The following is a 24,015-nucleotide window of genomic DNA, read 5'->3' on the forward strand; positions in this document are numbered from 1 at the left end:
AAATTCGGAAATTCAGAAATTCAGAAATTCAGAAATTCAGAAAATCAGAAATTTGAAAATCCAGAAATTCAGAAATTCAGAAATTCAGAAATTCAGAAATTTGAAAATTCAGAAACTCAGAAATTCAGAAATTCAGAAATTCGGAAATTCAGAAATTCAGAAATTCAGAAATTCAGAAATTCAGAAATTCAGAAATTCAGAAATTTGAAAATTCAGAAATTCAGAAATTCAGAAATTCAGAAATTCAGAAATTCAGAAATTCAGAAATTCAGAAATTTGAAAATTCAGAAATTCAGAAAGTCAGAAATTCAGAAATTCAGAAATTCAGAAATTCAGAAATTCAGAAATTCAGAAATTCAGAAATTCAGAAATTCAGAAATTCGGAAAAACTCTTATTCTCCAAAACCAAAACTTTGCTCTTCAGTTTTTTCAAATTTTCTCAAATAAAAATTCTGATCCGTATCTCAAATTTCCTCCCCCATTTCCTCTTTTTTCCAAAATTTTTGGAAAAACCAAAACTAAAAAAATGACTAGTTTAAGAAAAAGAAATGGAGCAAAAAATTTGTTTTTCTACAAATTTTTTCAGCATGTTTTCTGTCAAAAAAAGGAGTGAAAAAGCATGGAAAAAATGGGAAAAAAAGTGTCAGTTTGGAAAAAAGAGAAATTTAGGGAAAAGAAAAAGAGATAAATAAGAAAAAATAAACATTTTGGAATTCGGAATTTTTGCAAAAATACTAAAAATAGTACAGTTGAAACCGTTCATCGGAACTCGGAGATTTCTGAAGTTCCGAAATTCTGATTTTTGAATTTTTATTTAAAAAAAAACCAGAAAATTTCCAGAATTTTATAATTGATATTTTTTGAATAGTTTTTTACAGTTTTCTTTTGAACCTTTAACCAAAATTTTAGATTTTTCTTGAATTTTTGAATTGAAGAAAATTGACATTTTTGGAAAATTTGGAAAAATTAAAGCATGAGAATTCAAAAAAGCAAAAATCTAAAAAATTCTGGAAATTCAAAAATTCGGAATCTCCAAAAATTGCACAAAATCTGAAAATCTTTAAAATTCTGATAAACTGAATTCAAAAATTCAGAAAACCAGAATTTCAGAAATTCAGAAATTTAGAAGCTTAGAAATTCAGAAATTCAGAAGCTCTGAAAAAATCTGAAACACGAAAGTTCTAAAATTCGAAAATTCAGAAATTCAGAAATTCAGAAGTTCAGAAATTCAGAAATTCAGAAATTCAGAAATTCAGAAATTCAGAAATTTGAAAATTCAGAAATTCAGAAATTCAGAAATTCAGAAATTCAGAAATTCAGAAATTCAGAAATTCAGAAATTCAGAAATTCATAAATTCAGAAATTCAGAAATTCAGAAATTCAGAAATTCAAAAATTCAGAAATTCAGAAATTTGAAAATTCAGAAATTCAGAAATTCAGAAATTCAGAAATTCAGAAATTCAGAAATTCAGAAATTCAGAAGTTCAGAAATTCAGAAATTCAGAAATTCAGAAATTCAGAAATTCAGAAATTTGAAAATTCAGAAATTCAGAAATTCAGAAATTCAGAAATTTGAAAATTCAGAAATTCAGAAATTCAGAAATTCAGAAATTCAGAAATTCAGAAATTCAGAAATTCAGAAATTCAGAAATTCATAAATTCATAAATTCAGAAATTCAGAAATTCAGAAATTCAGAAATTCAGAAATTCAAAAATTCAGAAATTCAGAAATTTGGAAATTCAGAAATTTGGAAATTTGGAAATTCTGAAATTCAGATATTTTTCTGTAATTCTGAATTTCAGAAATTTCACATTTTTAAAAACTTTAACAAGGTCCAAATTTTCGGAAAATTCAAAAGTTAATTAATTCGGAAAATGAGAAATTCAAAAAAATCGAAAACTCTGATATTCTAGAAATCTGAAATTAAAAAATCCCGAAAAAATCCCAAAACAAAAATCGTAAAAATAGTATAAACAAGAAGAAAAATGAAGAATGGAAAACCAACAAAAAAAATAAAAAAGAAGCGAATTTTCACACTTTTTATCTTCATCTATCTCTTCAGTGGGCCTTTGGGGCGTGGATGAGGAGCAAAGAAGAGGGAGCGCTTACGAGTTTTTCCATAAGTTTCTTCTTGAAAAAGAGAGATTGAGAGACGCAGAGAACACAGAAGAACACGGAAATTTCATCTCCTTTCGTTCTTTATTGCTTTTCTTTCACGAAAACAGATAGTAGAACAAAACAGAAAAAAAAGTAGTCTGGGTGGATGTCTAGGGGATTTTCAGAATTGCTGGCCTATGATCTGACAAAGTTTGGCCACGGCGTTGAGGCTTGGTTCTAATAGCGGCCTAGGATGCGACAAAGCTAGGCCAGAGAGTTGAAAATTTTAAAAATGAGTTTTTGAGGTTTCGAGCGTAAATTTGATACCCATATTGCCTAGTTTCTGGTATTTTAAGATAGGCTGGCCTAGGATCCGGCAAAGCCAGGCCACGACGTTAAAGATGGGTTTAAATGGTGGCCTAGGGCCCGACGAAGCTAAGCTAGAGGGTTGAGAATATCAAAATTAAGTTTTTGAGATTCCAAGCTTCAATTTGATACCCAAATTGCCTAGTTTCTGGCATTTTTAGAATTACTGGCCTAGGATCCGACAAAATTCGGCCACGGCATTAAAAACTGAGTTTCGGGGTCAGGAGCTTTGACTAAACACCAAAAGAAATCTTGAAAATGTAATCAAACGCTGAAAATCTCTTTTTCGGTCAAAGCTTCGAAATTTCTGGCCTAGCATCCGACATTTCTAGGCCAGCACCCGAAAACTCATTAGATGACGTTACAAGAAATACAAAAAAGTGCAAAAGAAAAAAGAAGGGGTGTCTGAAGTGGGCGGAGCTTAGACATGAAGAAGGAATTGAAAGAAAAAAAGGAAAATTTTTGAAAAATGAAAAAAAGAGCAATATTTAGATTGGTGGCCTAGAATCCGAAAAACTAGGCCACAGGGTGGAAAATGTTAAAAATGGGTTTTGAGGTCACAAGCTCTAATTAGATACCCATATTGCCTAGTTTCACAAATTTTTTGAATCGGTGGCCTAGGATTCGACAAAGTTCGGCCACGACTCCCAAAACAGTCTAACACCCTAAAATGACGTAAAAGTAGGCCTTTTTCCGTCAGAAAAAGTTTGAAATTTCGGCTCTTTTCTAGTTTAGAGGTCCCAAAAAAATTTAGAGGTCCCAAAAAAAATTAGAGGTCCCAAAAAAAATTAGAGGTCCCAAAATAAAATAGAGGTCTCAAAAAAAATTAGAGGTCCCAAAAAAGTTTAGAGGTCCCAAGAAAAAATAGTGGTCCAAAACTTAAAAATGCACAGATACCGGAATAATGTACTAAAATTTGAATTGTGTAAGAATTTAAAGTTTTGAGGTCTTATAGCAAAATAATTGTTGATGATATATTTTATACTTCTAATAGGCTTAGGAATGCATATTTTCTGACAATTATCAAAGCCTGAGAGAAAGCATAATCACGGAGTGATTACTGTATTGCCCAAATTTCCCTCATATGTAAATTGGGTTCATCGGCAAGATGCGAGAGAATTGGAGCTAAAATTGTTAGGAGTAGTCATGTCATCCTATAAGACCTTAAAACTCAAACTACTCGCACAGTTCAAATACTAGTACATTATTCCAACATCTGCGCGTTTTTCGTTTTTTGGACCTCTATTTTTTCTTGGGACCTCTAAACTTTTTTGGGACCTCTAATTACTTTTGGGACCTCTGTTTTATTTTGGGACCTCTAAATTTTTTTGGGACCTCTAAACTAGAAAAGAGCCGAAATTTCTCCAAAATGTTCATAAAAATGGAAAATTCGGTGAATCGGAAAAAAAATTCCACAAAAATTTTATCGAAAACTTTTTTTTCGAAAAAAGTTGTCGCATCAAAAATGAGATGCGAATCAAATTTGCCCGCCAACTTTTAGCCCCTCTTTTTCATTTTTTTCTATTTTTTTGCTATGTTGTAAAGGGTTTAAATTTGGGAATTTGAAGAAAAAAAATGGGAAAAAAAATTTAAAAATATGTTTTTGAAAAAAAAAGAATTTCATGTTTTGGAGAAACCAAAGAAAGGGGACCTAGACAATAGAATTCATTGGTTTTTGGGATTTTTTCAGTTTTTTTTTTTTTTTTGAAAAAAAAGTTTTTTGGATTTTGGTTTTTGAATATTTTTTTTGGAAAAAAATCCAGCCAAAAAAACTAGTGGTCTAGATTTCCAAATTTGTCAAAATAGACATTTTGTAAATAAACATACAAAAAATTCAAATTCTGAATTTCTGAATTTATGAATTTATGAATTTCTGCATTTCTGAAATTCTGGTTTTCTGAATTTTTGAATTTCTGCATTTTTGAAATTTTGAATTTCTGAATTTCTGAATTTCTGAATTTCTGCATTTTTGAATTTCTGAATTTCTGAATTTCTGAATTTCTGAATTTCTGAATTTCTGAATTTCTGAATTTCTGAATTTCTGAATTTCTGAATTTCTGAATTTCTGAATTTCTGAATTTCTGAATTTCTGAATTTCTGAATTTCTGAATTTCTGTCAATATAGGAATCAAATCAAAGCTCGGGACCTCAAAATTTTATTTTCAACATTTACAACTTGTGGCCTAGCTTTGCCAGATCCTCCGCCACCATTTAAATACATATTTAACGCCGTGGCCGAACTTTGTCGGATCCTAGGCCAGCAACTCTAAATGAATAGAAACTAGGCAATATGGATATCAAAATAAAGCTTGGGACCTCAGAAACTGATATTCAACATTTTCAACTTGTGTCCTAGCTTTTTCGGATCCTAGGCCACATATTAAACCCATCTCCGACTCCGTGGTCTAACTTTGTCAGATCCTAGGCCATCGTTTTTTTCCTTCCTTCTTCTTTTTCATTTCCCTTCCTAGTTCCACTAAGCCCTCATTTCTCCGCCAGTCTTAACCACCACTTTTTGGTCCTCGACAAGTGTTTGAAAAGAAAAATAAAGAGAAGAAGACCAAGAAACAAGAAATTTTTGAAGTGGGGAGGAGAACATGTGGGGGTGGATGGGAATTGGTGGCCTAGGAATACGAAAAGTTCGGCCATAAGGATTTAAACAATGAAATAAAGTTCCAAAGGAATGAGTTCAATGGGCCAACAATCTGAAATGTGAGACTTTTAAAGGTGTAAAAGAGGGGCGGAGCTTCTCAAGGGGGCGGGATCAGCCTGGATTGATGGCCTAGGAGCCGCCAGAGGGTTTGAAAATGATAAAGATGAGTTTTTGAGATCACAAGCTTTCAATTGATACCCATATTGCCTAGTTTCCTGAATTTTAGATTGGTGGCCCAGGATCCGAAAAAAAAAATTCGGCCACGGTGTTGAAAATGTGTCTAAATGGTAGCCTAGAATCCGACAAAACTAGGCCAGGGGGTTGAAAACAACACAAATGGAGTTTTTGAAATCACAAATTCCAGCTTGATAACCATATTGCCGTGTTACAAGTATTTTTGGGATTGGTGGCCTAGGACCCGACAAAGTTCGGTCACGGTGTCCAAGATAGGTGTAAATTATGGTCTAGGATCCGAGAAAGCTAGGCCAAAGGATTGGAAATGATGAAAATGGATTTTTCAGGACGCGAGCTTTAATTTGGTACCCATATTGCCTAGTTTCAGGAATTTTGAGAGTTGCTAGTCTAGAATCCGACAAAGTTCGGCCGCGGTACTGAAGGTAGTTTGAAATGGTGGCCTAGGGGCCGGCAAAAGCTAGGCCAGAGGGTTGAAAATGTTAAATTTGAGTTTTCGACTTCACAAGCTTCAATTTGATACCTATATTGCCTTGTTTCTGGCATTTTTAGAATCGCTGGCCTAGGTTCCGACAAAGCTAGGCCAGCACTCCGAAAATGGTAATTTTTACGTCAAATTTCAAATGTCTAGATTTTCAGTGATTCGTGGCTTCAAAAAAGAATTCAAATTTCCCGGCAAATCTTTTCAATTTTATTTCAGAATACTCCAAACAAATAGTATCAAGCGATGAAGACTTCAGGTACCTGGAAATTCTGAAAAATCTGAAAAAACTGAAAATTTGAATTTCAGAGGAATATAGTTCTTACTGGATGAAAATCATAATGCTGACCGGAGCGATGTTCGTCTTTTCCATCACTGGAGGCCTTTTGGCTGGTGCCATTCGAATGATTTATTTGGTTAAGGTTTGTATATGGTGGCCTAGAATTCTCAGTAGGGGAAAAGTTCGGCCAGCAGTTTTTTTTTCAATGTTGCATGTTTTAGGTTTTGACGGAATCTAGGACACCCCTTAAACCCAAATTCGGCCTCGTGGCCGAGTTTTGTCGGATCCTCGGCCAGCAAACCTCAAATTTTTAAAATCTAGGGAAACTAGGAAATATGGATATCAAATCAAAACTCATGACCCGACAAACTCATTTCTGGCATTTTGAATTTTGTGGCCTAGCTTTGACGAATTCTAGGCCACCATTTAAACCCATCTTTAACATCGTGGCCGCGCTTTTTCGGATCCTAGGCCACCTCTTCTAAAAATGCGGGAAACTAGGCATTATGGGTGTCAAATCAAAACTAGTGACCTCGAAAACTCATTTTTGAACTTTAAAACTCAATTTTTCAACACCCAGGCCCATCTTTGTCGGATCCTAGGCCACCATTGATTTTTCAGCTCAACAAATCGCTGATTCGCGCGGCGACCAATCTACATAGTGCCGGACAAATTATGAAAAAAGCGATTCTGGAACCATCGGTTTTGGCTGTGATAGCCAATGAGGGGAATGGAATGGATTTTAATGAGGTGGGGAGCTCAAAAATTGTTTGGCAGCAACATTTTTTTTTTCAAATTAAAAAATTTTCAGTCCTGCGAAGTGTACGAAAAGTGCTCGAAGAAACCCATCAAACTGTTGCTCAATCTGTTTGGAATGGACGATTTGACAAAGGATTTTGTGAAATAGTAAGGATGTTTTGAAGTTTTGAAAAAAAATATTTTTTCAGCTACGACTCCAAATTTCTCAATGCCAAAAAGAAGGGCAAAAGCAAGGACAAAAAGGTCAAAACGAGCAAAAACTCAAAAAAATAATTGAACTCTATGAATAAAAAATTTTTATTTGGAAAATTTTTTTTTTGAATTCCATAACAAAATGAACATAAAACCCGTATTTCAAAAAGAAGGAATTTCAGAATTTTCAGAAAAAAAATCGAGATTTTCAGCAATTTTCAGGAGTTAGTGTTCTTTTTGAGACGATATTCGGCTGAAGTTGAGCATCGGCACGGGTTTGACGGCGGCGACCCATTCGGATTCGTTTTGTTTCACGGATGCAGCGTACAGTAACCTGAAAATGAGAATTTCAGTTTTTTTTTCCCAAAGAAAAAATCGAGGAAAAAATCGAGGAAAAATGAGCGAAAATGAGCCAAAATGGACATTGTGACCTAACTTTTAGTTTTTGGGGTTTTCTAGGCCACGGAGTGCAGGAATTAATTTTTAAGCGTTTTTATCGAAATCGGCATGTTTTCAAATTCAAAATAAGTATAAACAAGGCCAGGATGTGAGAAAAAAGTTATCGAAAAAAAAATATTATTTAAATTTTTTTTAAAAGATCATAACTTTTTTCAAAATTGAGATTTTCAAATTCCATAAATTGAACTGAATTAAGCATGTTCTTAGCTTTAAAATGAGTATAAACAAGGCTAGGTTTTGAGAAAGAAGAAACTTTTTAGACTCCGCCCCTTTTTTGGCTCCGCCCACTTACTTCCAAGGCAATTGCTCCGGCGAGAGCTTCAAATAATCCATAAATGCTGGCATAGAAATAGGTTTTGATAAGTGTAGGAGAGAACAAGATGCAGAAGGATACTGTAAGAATTTTAGATGGTGGCCGAGTTTTGTCGGATTCTAGGCCATCAGCAATTTGAGCGTTTTTGAACAATTTGTTAGCCATTTCCAGCCACTCTCAGTACAAAAAACCCACCAAGTGCCAGTGTGGCGATTCTGAAGGCCTTAACAGCTGCATACGGTACAAAATAGCTTGGTTTGATGTGTCTGAGAGCTACAGTATGCGCCAAGTACAATGAAACTGTGAGCCCGACACCGGTGAGAAGGAAAAATGCAAAAATGACACCCGAGAAGACGAGTGATTCTGGAAATTCGAATTTTTTAAAGATTTTGGAACTTTATCACTTACCAGTAGAAAATTGACGAATACAAGCGTGGAGGAAGACGTTGGCAGAGATGAGCAATGGTGCAGAAATCCATGCTAGTTCCTGAAAAAAAATTATAAATAGTGGCCTAACTTTGTCGGATCCTAGGCCACAAATTCAAAAAAATGTCAAAATTGGCCATAACTTGGCAATATGGGTATCAATCTAAAGCTTAGGGTCTCAAAAACTCGCTTTTAACGTTTACACGCCGCTGGCCTAACTTTGGCGGATCTTAGGCCACCATTGAAACTCGTTTTTACGATGTAGTCAAGCTTTGTCGGATCCTAGGCCACCAATTCTAAAAATGCCTGAAATCAGGCAATATGGGTATCAATCTGATAGTGAAGCTTAGGATCTCAAAAATCTATTTTGAACATCTTCAACCTTCTAGCATAGCTTCATCGGATCCTAGGCCACCTTTCAAACTCAACTTTAACTCCATGGTCGAACTTTGTCGGATCCTAGGCCAATGCCAAAAATAGCTAAAATTAGGCAGTATAGGCATGAAATTAAAGCTTGGGACCTCACAATTTCAATATCAATATTTTCAACCCTTTGGCCCTGTTTAATTGGATCTTAGGCCACTATTTAAACAATCTTTAACGCCGCGGCTTAACCTTGCCGTATCCTAGGCCAGCAATTCTAAAAAAGCCAGAAACTAGGCAATCTAGGTATCAAGTTGAAGCTGGTAATCTTCTATATGAGAATTTGAACCTATTTTTCAATAATTTGAACCACCTCACAGCCTAGTTTTGTCATTTCCAACCGATTTTCATGGAATTTTAAGTTTTTCAAAGCTTTTTTTTCTTTAAAAAAAGCTGCTCACCTGCAAGTAGACAATAATAAAAAGGGTGTGAAGAGTGGAAATGGCATGTTCATGGTCGTTATGTCGGAAACTCATCTCTTCACATTGTCCCTTTAAAGATTCTCAGGAAATTTTTGCAGATCTGAAACTTTCTGAAAATAAAACAAAGATTTTTTTTCTAGTTTTTTTTTCGGGGGGGAAAAAAACAAGGAACGCAAAAAAAAAGTGAAAGAAATGGAGAAGGAAATATAAGGAAATATATAATAGGGACAAGAGAAAAGTGACAGACAGGTGTCCGATTACGGGAAGAAGAGAATATTCGTGACGGAAAGGAAAAAAAAGAATATGGAAGAAAAATTCATTCATCTTCATCAGGAAAAAACTTTTTTAGAACATTTTTGGATTTTTTTGAATAAATTAAAACTTCCTAATTTAGAAATTTCTAAATTCCAGACTTTTAAATTTGCAAAAAATCAGAAATTTTGGAATTTCGAAAAAATTGATCAAAAATTCCAAAAATTTAAAAATCGAAAATTTTGAAAATTCTTTTGAAAATGAAAATTTCAGATTGTGTGTGAAAATTGGGTAATTTCATAAAATTTAAATGTTATGTTTCACAGAATCTTCAAGATTTTCAGAAATTTAAGATTTTCTGAATTTCGAGAACTTTGTAAATTCTGAAGATTTTTGAATTTTAAGAATTTTCAGATATCCTAAGAGAACCTTTAAAAAAATTAGAAAATTTTAAATTCCGAGTTACCGTAAAACCTATATTAGAAGGGTCCCTTTATTAGAAGGGCCCCTCTAATAGAAGGCCGATGAAAATCTGCCAATTTCACCAATATTAAGCAAGATTTTCATCGAAAAATAGAGTTTCAACGAATTTCTATGTATTTAATTTTGGAGTTCTCGGAATTATTTCCCCTGGAAAAAGTACGGAAATTTTCTGATTTCAAAACACATTTTGAAGAGAGAGGGTCCTTTTTCACAGAGGGCCCTTCTATTACAGGTGGCCCTTCTTATATACGGTCCCTTCTATTCAAGGGACCCTTCTAATACAGGTTTTGCGGTATTCTGAAAAAATTCTAAAATTCTAAAAATCAGAAACTTTGAAAATTGAGAAATTGACAAATTCGAAATTTGGAAAATCTAGAATTCTTAGAATTGTGAAATTCAAAGATCTTTGAAAACGTTTGACATTTGGAGATTTTCGAATGTTTCCATTTCGATTTAAAAAAATTTTCTACTTTGAAAAGTTTTTAACAATCCATCAACTGTGAAATCTAAACTTCAAAATACCCCTAAACCACATAAACATGAAAAATGGATTCTAAAGCCTTCTCGAATGAAAAAATGGGGGTCACACGAGTACACCACCACTATATACACACCCTGTTATGTTTTTTTTTGTACCAAAAAAAAAATAAAAAATGAATGGAATGGGTAACTAACCAGACAAATAGGGGACCCCATTTCTCTTTTTTCAGAGCTGAAATTCTTTTTTTTTGTGTATTTTTTTCAAATTCGAAATTAGTCAAAAAAGGACAAAAAAAGTTTTTCTAATGAGCACTTTTTTTCAGGAAAAAACTTTTCGGAAATTTCTTTTTTTTCAATGAATTTCAAATTTTTGGGGTAAAGGGAAAAGAAAAATGTGTGTGTGTGTGTGTGTGTACATGTGCTCTTTTTAAATTTTTTTGGAGCTCATAAATAATTTTCGGGTGAAAAAGAGGGAGGAAATGGAGATGGGTTCATTGAAATTGATTAATTTTTGAGGGGGAGAGACAGGGAGGAAATTCGGAGAGTTTTTGGAAAAATTTTAACATTTTTCGAATTTATCTAGGATTTTTAGATTGTTTTGAGAATTTAAAAGTCCTAGAATTTTTAGAATTTTTAATTTTTAAACTTTCTGAAGTTTAGGTTTTTCGATTTTTCGAAATTTCATTTCGGTTTTTTGGAGTATCTTAAAACCTTTATTAGAAGGGCCCCTTTAACAATAGGGCCCCTCTAATAGAAGGGCCCACCGAGAGGGGGTTGATAAACTAGAAGAGCCCCCTGTAATAGAAGGGCCCTCTGTGAAAAAGGACCCTCTCTCTTCAAAATGTGTGTTTGAAATCAGAAAATTTCCGTACTTTTTCAATGGAAAATATTCCGGGAACTCCACAATTTAATAGAAATTTGTTTCTAGAATTTATGAGATTTTTGGAGTTTTGAGGAATTTTAGGATGTCTAAGATTTTTCAGGTTTTCAACAAGGACGCAGGGACCCAGGGACTCTGTGTTCCAGAGTTTTCAGGATTTTAGAAATTCAAAGGGTTTTCGAGGATCATCAGAATTTCTAGAAGCTTTAGAATTTTTAAATTTTCTAGAATTTCAGAATTTTTGGAACTTCTAAGATTTTTCATCGAACTTTTCGAAATAATGAAAATTTCAAAACAAAAAAAAACAAGTAAGACATATTTCTCGAAATTTCCAAAATATTCAAAAAAAAAAGGCATTTGAAAAATTGAATTTTATAGAATTTAAGGGAACTCAACTTTTTTCTATATCCCAAAAAATCCAAAATAAAGAACTCCTTCTTCCAAAAATCGGGGTTTTTTTAGTAGTGTGAATGTAATTTACTCTTTTTTTTCTCTTATTTTTTCCACTCGTTCCTCCACCCAACGGAACCAATTGAGAGTGAAAAATGGCGGCGGCAACAGAGAAAATAAAGAAAATAAAGAAAAATGAGAAAACAAAAATTGTGATTTTTGAGCAAACCCAAAAATTTTGGGGGAAAAATTTAGATTGATGGAAACTTTGCATGTCAAAACTTGTGACAAAATGGAATTAAAATTGAGGGGTTGGAGAAGTTTTTTGAAAATTTAAAGGAAATTTTTTTTTATCTTGTCCCAAATGCTCCAAATCTAAAAATTAGGAAAACATTGAATCCAAGTTCAGAAATTCAGAAATTCCGAAATTCAAAAATTCAGAAATTCAAAAATTCAGAAATTCAGAAATTCAGAAATTCAGACATTCAGAAATTCAGAAATTCAGAAATTCAGAAATTCAGAAATTCAGAAATTTGGAAATTTGGAAATTCTGAAATTCAGAAATTCAGAAATTCAGAAATTCAGAAATTCAGAAATTCAGAAATTCAGAAATTTAGAAATTTAGAAATTCAGAAATTCAGAAATTCAAAAATTCAGAAATTCAGAAATTCAGAAATTCCGAAATTCAAAAATTCAGAAATTCAAAAATTCAGAAATTCAGAAATTCAGAAATTCAGAAATTCAGAAATTCAGAAATTCAGAAATTCAGAAATTCAGAAATTCAGAAATTTGGAAATTTGGAAATTCTGAAATTCAGAAATTCAGAAATTCAGAAATTCAGAAATTCAGAAATTCAGAAATTCAGAAATTTAGAAATTTAGAAATTCAGAAATTCAGAAATTCAGAAGTTCAGAAATTCAGAAATTCAGAAATTCAGAAATGCAGAAATTCAAAAATTCAGAAATTCAGAAATTCAGAAATTCAGAAATTCAGAAATTCAGAAATTCAAAAATTCAGAAATTCAGAAAATCAGAAATTCAGAAATTCAGAAATTCAGAAATTCAGAAATTCAGAAATTCAGAAATTCTGAAATTCAGAAATTCCGAAATTCAGAAATTTAGAAATTTAGAAATTCAGAAATTCAGAAATTCAGAAGTTCAGAAATTCAGAAGTTCAGAAATTCAGAAATTCAGAAATTCAGAAATGCAGAAATTCAGAAATTCAGAAATTCAGAAATTCAGAAATTCAGAAATTCAAAAATTCAGAAATTCAGAAATTCAGAAATTCAGAAATTCAGAAATTCAGAAATTCAGAAATTCAGAAATTCAGAAATTCAGAAATTCAGAAATTCAGAAATTCAGAAATCTAGAAAACCAATTTTTTTTTAAATTTTAAGAGTTATTTTCAGATTTCAAGGCTATAATTTGATGGCGTGTGTGTTGTTGACAGGTACCCTTTAAGCAAGAAAACATAGAAAAATGGATATCTAAAAACTAGCAATTAGGACATGACCAAAAAATGAGGAAAAGGAGGAAGCGGAAGATCTGAAAATGACAAAAAATGAACAAAATTTTGATTTCCTGGTTTTTTTTTGCACTTCATTTTTTTCTTATCTATATTAGGTTCTATTTGCAAAGTGGGAATTTTTACAAAAAGATACAAAGAACGATAATTGTTAGTTAGTAGCCCGTCAAATTACCTACAAAACATCAATTACTTCAATTCGGAATTCCAGTTTTGAGCCGAGTTATGCGCCTTTAAACTAACTGTAACTCTAATAGAACGCCTCCCGGACCGTCCACTTTGTTGAGCCTATATATTTCGGCTCCTGTGAAAGATATCAAAAAGAAGTCAACTAATGAAATGGTTATCATAATATCAGCAATATTTTTTCAGTTAATCACTTTTTGATATCTCTCACAGAAAATAAGATACATAGGCTAAAACTTGAAAATTCGGGTGGCGTGCAACTGAAAATTGCGTCGAATACTTCAATAATTCAAAGAAATCTCGTATAATAGGAACGCTTTTTCAACGATTTTTTATATAATCGGGTTGAAATTTTAATTTTTAAAGGGACAGGAGATTTTTCGTAGTTTTTTTGTAGCTAGAGTATGCATTCTACCGTCACGGTGTACAACGCTTAATGTCACTCTGCGTACAGCTGTCGTCCTCGCCTTTATGTTTGCAATCGGGCGGCAGCTTCCTCTTTGCCCGCGTGGCTCAGTCGGTAGCGGCGCCGCACCCTCAATCATCGCCCTCACAAGTTCAACTCCTCGAGGGGCATCTTTGAACGAAATTTCGAGAACATTATTTTTTTTCATGTCCCCCCTCCTTTAATGAAAATCATAGTCTCTTATATGATAAACATTTTATTAGTTGACCACTTATTGATATATCTTGCGGTAACCGAGATAATTAAGTTTGAAGAAGTAGTGTTTCAAATGTTATTGAGGTTTCTGAGCCAGTTTCATGCCTTTTAATAGCAAGTTTCATCATTACTTATACCGTAAAACCTGTATTAGAAGGGCACCTCAAAAAGAAGGGCCCTCCGAGAGGGGCTTAGAAAAATAGAAGATTAACCTGTAATAGAAGGGCCCCCGTAATAGAATGGACCCTTGTGAAAAAGGACCCCCCCCCCCCCTTCAAAATGTGTTTTGAAATCAAAAATAGAAGGTCCCTCCGGAGGTGTCTTGGGACAATGAAAGCGCCGGCCCTTACGACAGCTACAGTATACCAAATTGAATGACTTTAAAAATAGAAATCAAAACTCGTTCACTTATCATCCGAAAGTCAATGTTAGCAGCTACAGTAATCCTGAAGAGAATAGAAGAAATAGAAGAAGAAGAAATATCAGAATTTCCATTTTTGAGTGGGCGTTTTTGGAGGGGCGGAGGGGAGAGGGAACATACTAATTGCCTACAAATATCTCAGAAAAGAGTGTCAAAAAGGAAATGATTTGAGCCAATTTTATTGGTATGTATAACCATATTGAGAGGCTCTTTTGGAAATAAAAGAATTCCTTTTTTGGGAGGGGAGAGGGACTCGGGATTTCCTCACACCTTTCTGTAGCATTTTGAAGGATCTCTCGACTTTCTGTAGCTGTTTAAAGGTGGGGGGGACAGGAGATTTTACGGGGGATTTTTGGGGCCAGAGTATGCATTCTACCGTGACGGTGTACAACGCTTAATGTCACTCTCCGTACAGCTGTCGTCCTCGCCTTTATGTATGCAATCGGGCGTGCGCTTTCTCTTTGCCCGCGTGGCTCAGTCGGTAGCGGCGCCGCACCCTCAATCCTCGTCCCACACGTTCAACTCCTCGAGAGGCATATTTAAACGAAATTTCGAGAACATTATTTTTTTCATGTCCCCCCCCCCTTTAAGCGCGTTGCGTGCTCGCAAAGCGTGCTATTATTTTTATTTATACCAGTGTAAATTCGGTTCTTTTTCTCGTTTTTTTTTCGATTTTATAAAATTTTTAAATATTTTTTAGTGATTTTTTTTTGTATAACGAAAATTGTGAAGATTTGAAACATGTTTAATGGGTCAAAGGTATTGAATAGCAGCAGAGTTCCAAGGAGGTTGTTACGTAAGATCTTGATCTTGATTCTTTTGAGAATTTGGTTTGTTTCAGAGTCGACATGGAACCATCTATTTAATGGAAAAGATGAGGATAATAATGATGATAATGTGAATAAATCCAGAAGAAGCTCAGAAGTATCGACGAGCTCTATTGAAACTAATGAATTTGAAGAAGATGAAACACATCAAGTAATGGAAGAAATTGAATGTGAAAGTGTTCAGGATTTGATGTGTGAAGAAGATATTTGTCGTAAAATTAAAATGTTAAAAATTAACTTGAAACTTGAATTTTGAAAATTCAAATCAAAGATTCCTCTTTTCAGCCGTCTTCCCGATTTTCAGAACCAAAATATAGGCCAACGATAAATAAATATTCCAGTAATTTAAAACAACCATTTGTAAATGTCTTTATTTTTTGCCGCAGAAAATAACTCAGACCATTAGTAGAAAAATGAAAAGATTTCGAATCAGTTGAAAATTGAGTGACCAAATCCCAAAAGTACTAAAATATGAATCAGGGAAAACATAGAATAAGATGAGGAAGGCCCACTTGGAGGGACATTTTCAGATTTCTTTGTAGTTGTGATTACTGTAGTCGTAGTTACAGTAGAATTGGCCGTTCCTGTGTATTTGCAGAGTCCATTATTATTTTCATGACCATATTCACATCTAGTTCCGGCTTCTCCATAAAAAAGGAATAAATCATTCATGGGTGTTCTGGAAAATTTCAGATTATCTCTTAACATTCTTAAATTACTGCTGTGCTACACTGTTGAAAGTCGCGAAACTCGATTTTAAAAAAGTGTGCAATAGATAAGGATTTCCAAAATTTTCTAGAATTTTAAAATCTGAAATTTCAGACTCACTCATGATTCAGAAAGCAATATTGCTCTGTTGTGTTCTCAAATTCATTATTACATCCAATTTTATCAACAAATGGGAAGAGATAATGAGAATTCGTACTGTAATACCCATCAAATCCTCGGCTTATATGCTTCACATCATTGAGAAAATTCTCAAAATGTTCTTCAAAATCTCTTTCATCCAAAATTGTAAAATATCTGTCTTTTCCATCTACCAATGTGTGATTTTCGATACGATTCTCTACTTCTACTGCCAAATCGAGGCTCCAGACCTGAAAAAATGAACTTGAATGCTCTACAAAAGTAATTAGAAATTGTCAGAAATTTTTGAAAATTTCCATGATTACTAAACAAAACTAGAGCTTCATTTTTGTAGTTGACAACTTTTCGATAAAATTTCATCTGGGAGAGATACGGCAACAACTAAATAGTATGTCTGGAAATTCAAAAATAGGTTTTTTATGGCCTAAAAATTCCTTTAAAATTTTCAAAATTTACTCACCAATTCTCTCATATTTGGAATTTTCTCATTTTTTGCAAAATCTCTTCTTTTTTCATTCAATTTTTCTACAAATTCTGAAATGTTCCATTCCGAAGAAATCACGGGGAAAATTAAAAGTGCTAAGAGTAGAAGGCGCATATTGGGGAACATTTTAGACAAAAAGTGAGAGAAAAAAGTTGAATATTGGCTTTTTTTAGCTGAAAATCTTGAAAACCAACATTGAATTTCCGGATTTAATATCAACAAAAAAAACACGTCATGGGTTGGAAAAAACATTTTTAAAGTTATATTTTTGTTCTGAAAATCGGGAAGGCGGCTGAAAAGAGAAATCTTTGATTTGAATTTTCAAAATTCAAGTTTCACGTTAATTTTTTAATTTTTAATTTTACGACTTTTGTAAAAAAGGGGTCAATAGACGAAAAAAAAAGTGAAAAGATTTTTCCACTATGACGAATCAGTTTGAAAAATTTCGAACTATCGAAAAGTGAGTTTTAGGTGTTTTTCAGATTTCCAAAACATTTTTGAAAGTTTTCAGAAGATGCGCCTCCTATTTTTGGCACTTCTCATTTTCCCACTGGTCTCTTCAGACTGGACCGGTCCACAATTCGTGGAAAAAGTGAATAAAGCCAGAAGAGAATTGGCAAAAGGAATGAAAATTCCGAACATGAGAGAATTGGTGAGTGTTTTAAAATTTACCAGAACACTTTGAGTTAACTTTTCTTTGTTTTTTTTTAAATTGGAAAAAAATTCTGAACTGATAAATTGCTAATCAATAAGTTAATTTTCTGATCATTTTGATTATTTTCAGAAGTCTAAAGCTCGACTGTCAAGTTTATGTTTACTTTGAAAACAGCTGAAAAACTAGGAATATTTTCGAAATAGTCTATGAATGCAAAATTTTGGAAACTTGAAAGCCGAGCTCCAGACTCCTGACAATGGCCAAAAATGAACTTGAAAATTTGATCTTGTTTATCTTGCTGACAGGTACTGTACACTTTTTCCAGGTCTGGAGCGACGATCTGGCACACGAAATGACTACGAAGAATTTTTCTATAATCTATGGTTATGATCCCGATGAAAGATATATACAAACCATACACTACAGCACTTATGAAGGACTTTTAAATAGTATTCTTGAGGAAAATCTAAATTCAATCGGAATCCTGACCCAGAGAAATATAATAGCACATATGAATATATATTTATATTTACATATTATTATCCTCTCTTTGAAAAGATCGGGTGTAACAAAGATGATATGGAAACGATATGGTGCATGTTTTCACCTGGATGAGTCGGAATTTCCAGATTTTCGAAAATATTTTCGAAAGTTTCATCTTTTGGTTGATGAAAATCTGTTTATTTAGTTTGATTANNANAAATTAAGGTTGGCGGGAAAGTCTTTGTCACTCTGTTTGTTTAATCACTGTTCTCGTATATGGAGGCTGTGTATGATATCGACTCTAGTGAATAACAAGGTGATAAGAACCTTCCATATAAACAAGTCCCCATTTCCTTCCCTGCTCCTCATCTGTAATTGAAACGATATGTTTGTTCCCACTGCAATTCACATCAAACATGTTTTGATTTACCTCTTCCTATCTCACACCACGATGAAGGATTCGGAAACTTTCTTGAAGATGTGTACAACACCATGCCCCTCACTACAATACTATTCGCAATTGGTTCCATCGTTTCGAAAAGATGACTTCTCGCTCGATGAAAAGGATCGCTCTGGGAGACCCCGTGAGTTGGATTTGGACAAGCTGAAGCACGCATTGCAATCGGATCCATTTCAATCTAGCCGTGAACTAGCTGTCACATTCGGAGTTCACCATAGCACAGTCCTTGAAGGTTTGAAGTCTCTTGGAATGAGAAAACTTTTTGGTCGATTCATACCTCATCACCTGACTCAAGCCAACCTTGACCGCCGAGTCGACGATTCGATTACTCTTCTCACTCTCCACGCGGGCGATCGATGGCTGGACCGGCTAATAACCGGAGATGAGAAGTGGGTCTTCTACGATAATCACCACAGGAAATCCCAGTGGGTTGGAGAAGGAGAGAGCCCACAGGATGTCCCCAAACCCGACCTTTATCCGAAAAAAGTTATGCTCTCTGTGTGGTGGGGAGTGGACGGCCCCATCTACTGGGAACTTCTGCCCGAGGGCAAAACAATAACTGGAGACCTCTACACTACTCAACTACGAAACCTCAAGAAAGCAGTCGACCGTTCGGCCCTGAAAGACAAGAAAGTGTACTATCAACATGATAACGCTCGCCCACATGTTTCGAAACAAGTGAAGCAGGAGCTGATGGGATATGGATGGAATGTTCTCCCTCACCCCCCGTATTCTCCTGATCTTGCTCCTTCCGACTATTGGTTATTTGGCGATATGACACGTGCCTTCGAAGGAAGAAGCTTCAATTCCCGTGGAGCGGTCGAAGCGGCACTCAAACAATACTTTGCCTCACGCCCGGCTGGATTCTACCGCAATGGAATCCATAAATTGAGGGAACGTTGGAGACATGTTGTTGATAATGATGGACAATATAATTAATTATTCGGTTATTTTTTCTTTGCGAAATAAACTATTGAAAAAGTGACAAAGACTTTCCCGCCAACCTAATAAATAGGGCATTGTGTTTCTGACCAAGTATTTATAATTGCATTGTCTTTGAAATCGAAAATCTAAAATTTTCAGAATCCCCGAGGAGCATCTTGATGACAATTTCAATTTAAAAATTGAATCTCTATTTCTTTTTTTTAATCAAAAATGTGATTACGGTTATGAAGACAATGATGGACTCTGCAAATACACTGGAGCAACTACAGTAATCACAACTGAAGTAACCACGACTACAAAGAAACCGACACATGACGTTGTTGAGAGTTCCTCTTCTTATCCAATCTTTTCTATGGTCCATATTTTGGTGGTTTTGGTATTCGGATGCTCGATTTTTACTTGATTTAAAACTTCAATTTTCTAATGGCCTGAATTATTTTCTCTGGCAAGAAATGAAGATATTTCTGAAATTTTGTTCTAATTTCTTGGAATTTTTTTCTATCTGATAAACTTTGTAAACAACAGATAAATAAGAATACTGAAAAGATTTTGATTTTTCAAAATTCGAAATTTCAATAAATTTAGAAATTTGAAAAAATTAAAATTTTATTCACAATTAGGACAATATACAAATGCAAGACAAATCGATTTTTTAAAGCCTACAGTTCAAAAAATCAACTTCAACAAATTGGTTTTTTTCCAAAATTCGCAGAAAATATCACTGTTTTAAGGCCGCAATGTTAAAGGAGGCCAGACATGAAAGTCTACGGATTTTTCTTGAAGCGAGATCATGTATTCTGACGGAAAATCGGGCGATTGCGACCCAATGCGCGCTACTTGACGAGCATTTATTTTTTTTAGTGTACACTAGATTTCTTCAATGTAAGGCAATAATTCCGGACTTTTTGTCGATATTCTGTCATTCCATGATGTCGCTGCATGAAAACAGAAAAAAAAACGAAAACGGATAGATGGGAAACGAACCCGCGATGCGCGACCGCACAGGTAGAGGGGGACTGCCGAAAAACTGCTAAATGACAGCTGAAGAGGCGCAAACTGGCGAATGACTGCTAGTTGGCAGCCGAAGGAGAACCGACGGGCCGTCGACGGACAGTCGGTACCGATTGGAAAACATACTTGAAGGTTCTGATTGGAAATCATGCAGAAAACAATTTCTCATACCCCCACCAGATTATAGGAAATGATAGAATCTTATTTTCCTAAAATAGGACCACTTCAAAAAATAGGTTGTTGAACGACTGCTAAATGACAGTCGAAGAGGCGCTGACTGGTTGATGGCGGCTGAATAAAAAAATATGTTTGAAAATTCCTTGGTATATATCTAGAAGCATGTGTTAGCATTTTCGTGTTCCAAGATCTTTACTCGAGTTGTCATTGCATGATAATAATCAATCGTTCAGGACACATGTTCTCGGTCATATTTTTTTTACTGCCGAGTTTCAAAATTTCGGTCATAGAGATTTGCAACGACACTCCGAAATCCCGCAACGACACTCCGAAATCCCGGCTGCGCCTTGTTTAGCGACACAAGACTTTACTAATTTTTCGTCTTTTTTTCAGTTTCTTTCGCTTTTCGAAGTGTTCTCTTATTGAAATTCAGTATTTTTCGCTTAATTTATCTAACTACTGGCATAAAGAAGCACTGAAAAGCTTTGCGCACTTTCGCTCTGCGCGTTTTTAGTTGAAAACGCAGAAGTCGGCGAAAACTCCTTGCGATGAAAGTTTCGAAAGTTTCGCTATTTTTTGCTTCGGAACGTTACAAATGCAGCCTTTCAGGAGTTTTTATATGGTGAGTTGGTAAGTTTTTATACGTTCCGAAGCAAAAACTATCGTAAATTCTGAAATTGTTCATGCGCTGTCGAAAATTCACCTCGCTTCATAGGTGTGACGTTTTGCAAGTGCAATGTTTGGAAAATAACAACTTTGCAAGGTTCGCACAAAAATTAATACGAAAATCAGTTTTTGCTGTTTCTGACTCGTTTTTTAAATTTCACATGCGAAACGTCGCCCTTTTGAAGTCTGCTTTAAAAATGCCGCAGAGCCTAAAAATCTAAAGATTTTTTACTTGTCAGTTTTTAGTGTTGCGAACGCATCAATTTTATTTATTTTGAACGTACTTATAAGCGAAAAATACTGTTCAATGAGAGAAATGTACATACCGAGAAACGAAAAAAGTTGAAAGGGAGAAACGAAGAAGAGAAAGAGAACGAAAGGAAATAAAAAAAAAGCTTCTGATTTTCCGAGTTGAGTTTCTATGAAGTTTGAATTTTGCGAAAACACAGAAAGAAAATCGGAAGTTCTGTCTCATTCAGAACTTGTGATTTCTTATGTATTTTCTCTTGTTCTACTCATAAAAATTCACCTTTGAAAAAATCAGAGTTACTTTTTAAAAACAATACACAATCCACAGAAACTATTAGTTGAATAAAGAATTTCTATTGTTTATTACCTGTTTAATGATGAACTGTCAAGAAGGCGCTATCATTATAGACGGTCAGCCTTCGAGTCGTAAATCGTTACAGACGGACCGTCGGCGGCGCGCGATTCGACTGCCGACTGTTCGCTTTTCGGCAGTCCGCGCCTGCCAGACGGCCCATTTTTCGGCAGCCCCCCTCTACCTGTGAATGTGCCCGCATGGTGTAGTGGTATACACTGTTGGCTATTAAGCTGAAGGTTTTTGGTTCAACCCCCCGCCGAGGATTGATTTTTTTTTGTTTTTTGCTTTTGAAAAAATTGTTTATAAAAGCACCTTACACACTTTAATCAATTTAATCAATATTTCTAAATTTTTAACCATTAAAAATGTTATTTTTGCTCTCTTTTTCGAGGATTTTTCGAAGGAAAATTGAATTTATCGATTTTTCTCCTTTTTTCTGTTTTTTTTTCATTCGACATATTTCAAATCTCAGCTCTCTGGAAGTTTTGCGGAATCTGAAAAATCGATAATCGAGTTTAAGAATATCGATCCGATTGACTTTCAGAAGTTTCTAGAGCTTATTCACGGTGCCTCGACAGTTGAAGGTACACAGATAAATATAATCGAAAAAAAAACCTTCTAATGTTTTAGATTTCTCTGTTTCCAAAATTCTGAAATTGGCGAAATCATCTTGAAAACTTCTTTGTGGGTTACTGTAGCCGTTTAAACGTTTTTTTTAGCAGATTTTCAGAAACAAAACTATTCGAAAAATTTTTTAATTGAGAAATTGAAAAAAACGGCTAAAAATACAAAAATTCAGCACTTTTTCAGCCGATTTCAACATTTTACAAGTACAGTAGTTTCTTTAAAGGTGCATGCTGCATATTGTGAAAAGGTTTCGAAGCGTCTTTTCTGTTTTGTAATTTTCAGCGTTTTTTTCTGAAAAAAAAAACTTTAAAGAATTTATTAAAATCAAAAGAATGGAAAAAAAAGAAGTGTGATGGTATCAGACAGCAAAAAAACATTTTATTAAAAATTCAATTAAAAGAGAAGGCCTTGTTGAACAATTCCGCCCAGACATCTTGATTGATTTGAAATGGGTCTTCCGGTAGAACTGATTTCACATCTTCCTTGTTTTTCATGCCAGAAATGCACTTTTTCTGGAAATTTCAACTATTTTAGGTAGGAAATTCTCAAAAATAAATAAAAAACCTTCAATGGCTCCAATCGATATTTAATAGCCAATTCGAATTTCGACTTGAGTGATTTTTCGGATTTATTCATCATAAACGCTTCACATCTTCTGAAAACAGCTTTCGAATCGAAAAAATCGGCCAAATGGAGGAGTCCTTCAACAGTGTCATCTGAAAAATCAATAATTGCTCAGAATATTCCAAAAACCCATACCATTCACAAATGTCTCTCCGTTGATAAGCTCTAGAAAGTTCTGAAAATCATTCGGATCGACATCCTTTAATTCAATTTCAGATTTTTGAAATTCCGAGAAATTTCCGAGAAATAGAGATTCGAAATATACGGAATGAGAAGCCACGAATAATTTTGAGACATAGAATTTTTGATTTCCAGCCAACAAACAGACATCTGAGAACTTCTTCGCCACGTCATCATCAAAAATTCTCAGCTTCGGAAGTTGCTTCGGAATTTCGAATCCTGTCATTTTCTTGATTGTCACGTGGAATTCTGCTTCCAGGTTTACATTGAGCATTGAGTCCACTTCGATTTCCATCGACCATTCGCTTCCGACAACGTCTTCTGCTTTTCGAAATTCTAATTGATAATAGTCAGACGTCTCATAATCTGAATCCTCCCAGGAATGACGAAGCTTCCAGAAGATTCCGAAGTGTTTTTCTTCGTTTCCATAAACTACTTCTTTATCATACAATGGAACGTTTCCAAAAACATACTTGATCACAAACTTCTTCTCCTCTCTATTTTCTGTCATTTTTGTCGATCTTTGCAGCGGGTTACCTGGAAAAAACAAGGAATTTTAAAAATTCAACAAGAATTTCAATATTCATGCCGAAAATCTGAGAAAAAAAACTAGAACTTTGAAATTTTTCATGTCTGGTCTCCTTTAAAAAGAAAAGAAAGAATTTCATCAATTCAAAAGCTTCTGAATTTTCAAAAAAATCCGATTTTCAATTTTTTAATTTTATGGCTTTTTGGTCAAAAAAAATGGGGTCATTAGATCAAAATCTGGATATACAACCATTTTTTCTTTTATGTTTTTTTTCTCTTATTTTTTTGTCATTTTTATTAATTTTCAATAAATTTGTATTGGTGAACTCTATTTTCAGTTTACAGAGAATATTAGGACATGGGGAGGGGAGGAACTGCTGCGCGGCGGCGTGGATCCTATATGCTTTGGACGGCGCATGGATCCTATATTGCCTATTCAATAAAACGTGGGCGCGCCGCAGGTTGCAAAGTGACACGCCCCTTTATGAAACGCGTGAGAAGAGGGAAAAGGGAACGCGTTCCAAAAAGGGGCGGGG

General features: G+C 34.4%; 4 protein-coding genes across 4 annotated transcripts; 2 read left to right on the top strand and 2 right to left on the bottom strand.

Annotated features, from left to right (window-relative positions):
* Positions 1 to 6,036: 6,036 nt before the first annotated feature.
* Positions 6,037 to 7,102, top strand: CBG27455 (the record flags this gene model as incomplete). Its single annotated transcript, XM_045243108.1, has 4 exons — positions 6,037 to 6,049; positions 6,100 to 6,212; positions 6,692 to 6,820; positions 7,049 to 7,102. 4 exons carry the CDS (start codon positions 6,037 to 6,039, stop codon positions 7,100 to 7,102), a joined length of 309 nt encoding a protein of 102 aa, XP_045099822.1.
* A 127-nt stretch (positions 7,103 to 7,229) lies between these two features.
* On the bottom strand, positions 7,230 to 9,118 carry CBG16023 (the record flags this gene model as incomplete). The annotated part of the gene is made up of 5 exons (XM_002643358.1): positions 7,230 to 7,355; positions 7,773 to 7,873; positions 7,989 to 8,156; positions 8,202 to 8,280; positions 9,044 to 9,118. 5 exons carry the CDS (start codon positions 9,116 to 9,118, stop codon positions 7,230 to 7,232), a joined length of 549 nt encoding a protein of 182 aa, XP_002643404.1.
* A 5,964-nt stretch (positions 9,119 to 15,082) lies between these two features.
* On the top strand, positions 15,083 to 15,787 carry CBG27454 (the record flags this gene model as incomplete). The annotated part of the gene is made up of 3 exons (XM_045243109.1): positions 15,083 to 15,137; positions 15,183 to 15,377; positions 15,699 to 15,787. The coding sequence occupies 3 exons, from the start codon at positions 15,083 to 15,085 to the stop codon at positions 15,785 to 15,787; spliced, it is 339 nt and encodes a 112-aa protein (XP_045099821.1).
* A 6,749-nt stretch (positions 15,788 to 22,536) lies between these two features.
* CBG16028 lies at positions 22,537 to 23,462 on the bottom strand (the record flags this gene model as incomplete). Its single annotated transcript, XM_002643359.1, has 3 exons — positions 22,537 to 22,659; positions 22,712 to 22,863; positions 22,907 to 23,462. 3 exons carry the CDS (start codon positions 23,460 to 23,462, stop codon positions 22,537 to 22,539), a joined length of 831 nt encoding a protein of 276 aa, XP_002643405.1.
* Positions 23,463 to 24,015: the final 553 nt, after the last annotated feature.

This window comes from Caenorhabditis briggsae, assembly GCF_000004555.2.
Source record: "Caenorhabditis briggsae complete genome, chrII, whole genome shotgun sequence".
Lineage (NCBI taxonomy): Eukaryota > Metazoa > Nematoda > Chromadorea > Rhabditida > Rhabditidae > Caenorhabditis > Caenorhabditis briggsae.